This window comes from Mustela lutreola, chromosome 1 (genome assembly GCF_030435805.1).
Source record: "Mustela lutreola isolate mMusLut2 chromosome 1, mMusLut2.pri, whole genome shotgun sequence".
Lineage (NCBI taxonomy): Eukaryota > Metazoa > Chordata > Mammalia > Carnivora > Mustelidae > Mustela > Mustela lutreola.
Window position 1 is genome coordinate 234,891,925 of NC_081290.1, and position 3,402 is coordinate 234,895,326.

A 3,402-nucleotide genomic window follows, 5' to 3' on the forward strand; every position below is an offset into this window, starting at 1 on the left:
CTTGAGGAAGATATCCAATAATTCAGTTTCCTTTCTTCCTTCCATAATACAGTGTTTTAAAGATTTCTCTCACTTGTTTTATAGTTACATTTTAATGTGTAAATATCATACATTTATATACACTAATGTGTAAATATAGTACTTCTACAGGTATTACATATTACCAAAGACATCTCTGACATATTTATTAATTTATTCAGCAATACACATTTATTATAATTTATAGTATAGATATTTCACAAGGTACTGACAATGAAATGGCAAAGACAAGAGACCTGACTCCTGATTGTTTAGAGGGGGAGAGTCATTAATCAATAATTATGTTAGCAGGAAAGCATCATGGTTGCCAAGTGCAATTACCTATGCTCACAAATATTTCTTCATTTATTAAAAGAAAACAGTTGGGATTTATTGTGCCAGTGTATAGGTATATACAAAGATTTAGTATAAAGCAACACAATGCTTTTCCACAATAATTCTAAATTGAAGAATATATATATATGAAGTAAAATTGTGCTGTAGTATAATAAAATTATTAATGGGTTATATTGACGGGAAAAGGAAAGTGCCAATTTTACTGAAATGTTGGGAACACTCATAACAGAACAATTTCTGTTCCATGTTGGTATTGAAATTGCAAGCCAAGCATTGGTAAATGTTTAGAGTCTTATGAGGGCTGGTATACATGTATAAAAATATATTGAATCACCCAATTTGAAGAAAGGAGCATCATGTAATCAGAATTGAGGTTGGAGAGAAAGGTAAGGATAAGAAAATGGAAAAGTTTCTAAAATATGTAATAACTTGGCCTTTATCTTACATTTAATTGTAAATCACTTAATTAGTTAAACTTAAACATTTAAATAGCAGAGAGACATAAAAATTATTTCAATAAGCTCTTTCATGCAACACATTAATGGATGATAGATTAGATCAAAACAATAATAATAAATTGGCTCAAGACAATAACTCAAATACTACCATCTTTTAGTCAGACAAGAAGGAAATACATCCATTCTCACAAAACCGTCCTTGGAAAACAGACAGATGAAAGAGGAAGAGAGAGTCAGGGTATCATTTTCACTAAGCCACCCTTGACAACAGCAAGTTTCCCCTGCCCTTGAATACCTTGTGTATTACAGATCTTATCTGTTTGGTTTTTAGGCTATAAACCAAGGGATTAAGGACAGGGGTCAAAAAGAGAAAGAGATTGGCCATGGTGACATGGAGAACAGGAGACATGAACGTACCGAATCTGTGAATTAGAGCCAGCACAATGAGTGGCACATAAAAGATACAGACAGTGAAAATGTGGGACACACAAGTATTAAGTGCCTTGAACTGACCATCTTCTGAGGCAATAGCCAGCACTGTTTTCAAAATAAGTATGTATGAAATGACAATGAGCACAGAGTCAACTCCGAAGGAGCAGAGGACAAGGGACAATCCGTAGATGATGTTGATTCTGATGGGGCCACATGCCAGCTTCATAACATCAGGATGGTAGCAATAACAATGTGATAGAACAACATCACACCCCTAAACACGGCTGCAATTCCCATCCCAATAATTCGAGGAGAGGTTAAGATCACAGTGTAGCGCAGTGGGTTGCGAATAGCTACAAATCGGTCAAAGGCCATGGCCAACAGGATGGCTGACTCCATGGAGGAGAAAGTATGAATGAAGAACATTTGTGTTAGACAAGAATGGAACTCAATTTCTCTGCGATTCAGGAGGAAGACCCTGAGTACTGTAGGTAGAGTTGATAAAGACAGACCTACATCTGTGGTTGCCAGCATAGATAGGAAGATGTATTGAGGCTCATGAAGGCTGGACGTGGTTTTGATAACAAAGAGGATGATGCAGTTCCCCAGGAGGGCAGTTAGATACATGACACACAGTGGGATAGAGATCCATATTTGCACAGCCTCCAGTCCAGAAATGCCTGTTAGAAGGAGAGTGGGTGGCTGGAACCAGCTACCATTTACAAGTTCCATAAGGATATTTCTCGGGATCCAGCCCAAATCAGGTTCTAGGTATTTCTACTGGGAGAAAAACATAGATTTTAAGATAAGAGGACATAGTGCACCCAGCTTCTCTGGGACAGCACTAATCCTAGGCATCCTTAGGTATCAAAGAATTAACCCTTAAAATGTTTCCCAGTTTATCTGAATAACTATCTGGAGTGAGGACAATGGATACCTAGTATTAAAATGGAAGAGCTATTAGTATTCCTTTGGCCTAGAACACTCCAATCATTGATCAAGTGACAATGAAAATTAAGTACATGATTTTCTTTTTTATCTCAATGTTTAGAAAAATTTTATTTTCAGAAGTGTATTTTTTAAAATTTATTTAGTTGTTTGCATCTACTTTTATTTTCAATTACTTAAGCTGGAACCCCAAAAGAAACTCCTCCACTTTCTCCAGATCTACATCATACCTATAAATACTCAGGAATCTGGAAACCTGGGCATTTTTCCTGTTAGTTTTACCTGTAGAAATTAAGCATGGAAACATAAACTGCAAATCATCTAAAAAAAAAAAAAAACTTCATGTGACATCATTTATTTTTACAATTAATTTCTATGTTGGTTTTTAAAATCATATGCTGATTTTTCAAAACATGAGTGATAAAATCATTAAAGTGGATACTGTCATTACATCTTAGCTAGTGCTAGAATAGTTCAAACATTAACAAATAATTTCTTTTTTTTAACAATTTCCTGAATAAAATTTGAAGTATGTTTATTTGAAAACACAGACATAATTAATTAGGCAATAGATACCAATACCCACTGAGCCACTCAGGCATCCCTAGATACCAATACTTTAGGAAATATCTTAAAAATAGCATAATTGATGTGGAACTTACAAAAAAATAAATAAACAAAAAAAAAGAACCAGAACTATAATGACAGAGAACAAACTAATGGCAGAGGGGAGTGGGGGGATGTGAAAAATGGGTTAAGGGGAGTGGGAGATACAGGTTTCCAGTTATGGAATGAGTAAGTCATGGGAATAAAAGTCATAGGAAATATAGTCAATGGTATCGTAACAGTATATGGTGACAGATGACAGCTACACTTGTGGTGAGCTCAGCATAGCAGACTTGTCAAATCACTATGTGGTATAGCTGAAACTTAACACTGTGTCAATTATATTCAAACAAACAAAAATAACATAATTGGAGGAAATGGTCTTAACACTTATGTCTTTATCTTACAAAGAAGGGCAGGAAGAGATTATATATGATTGGTTGAATACACTTAGATTTCAGTGTTTTGTTTAAGATTGCAAACAGAAACAAAATAGTGATGTAAATGCATTCAGATAAGTGAGATTGGGGAAGAGGGTTAAGTATATAACTAACGTAAACTCTGTCTTGAAGAGCATGAAATC

General features: G+C 34.9%; 1 protein-coding gene across 1 annotated transcript; it reads right to left on the reverse strand.

The window, feature by feature from the left end:
• Positions 1 to 1,083: 1,083 nt before the first annotated feature.
• On the reverse strand, positions 1,084 to 1,997 carry LOC131835675 (olfactory receptor 51A4-like). Its single transcript, XM_059180160.1, is given in 2 exon segments — positions 1,084 to 1,532; positions 1,535 to 1,997. Coding segments are annotated over 2 exon segments (912 nt in total).
• Positions 1,998 to 3,402: the final 1,405 nt, after the last annotated feature.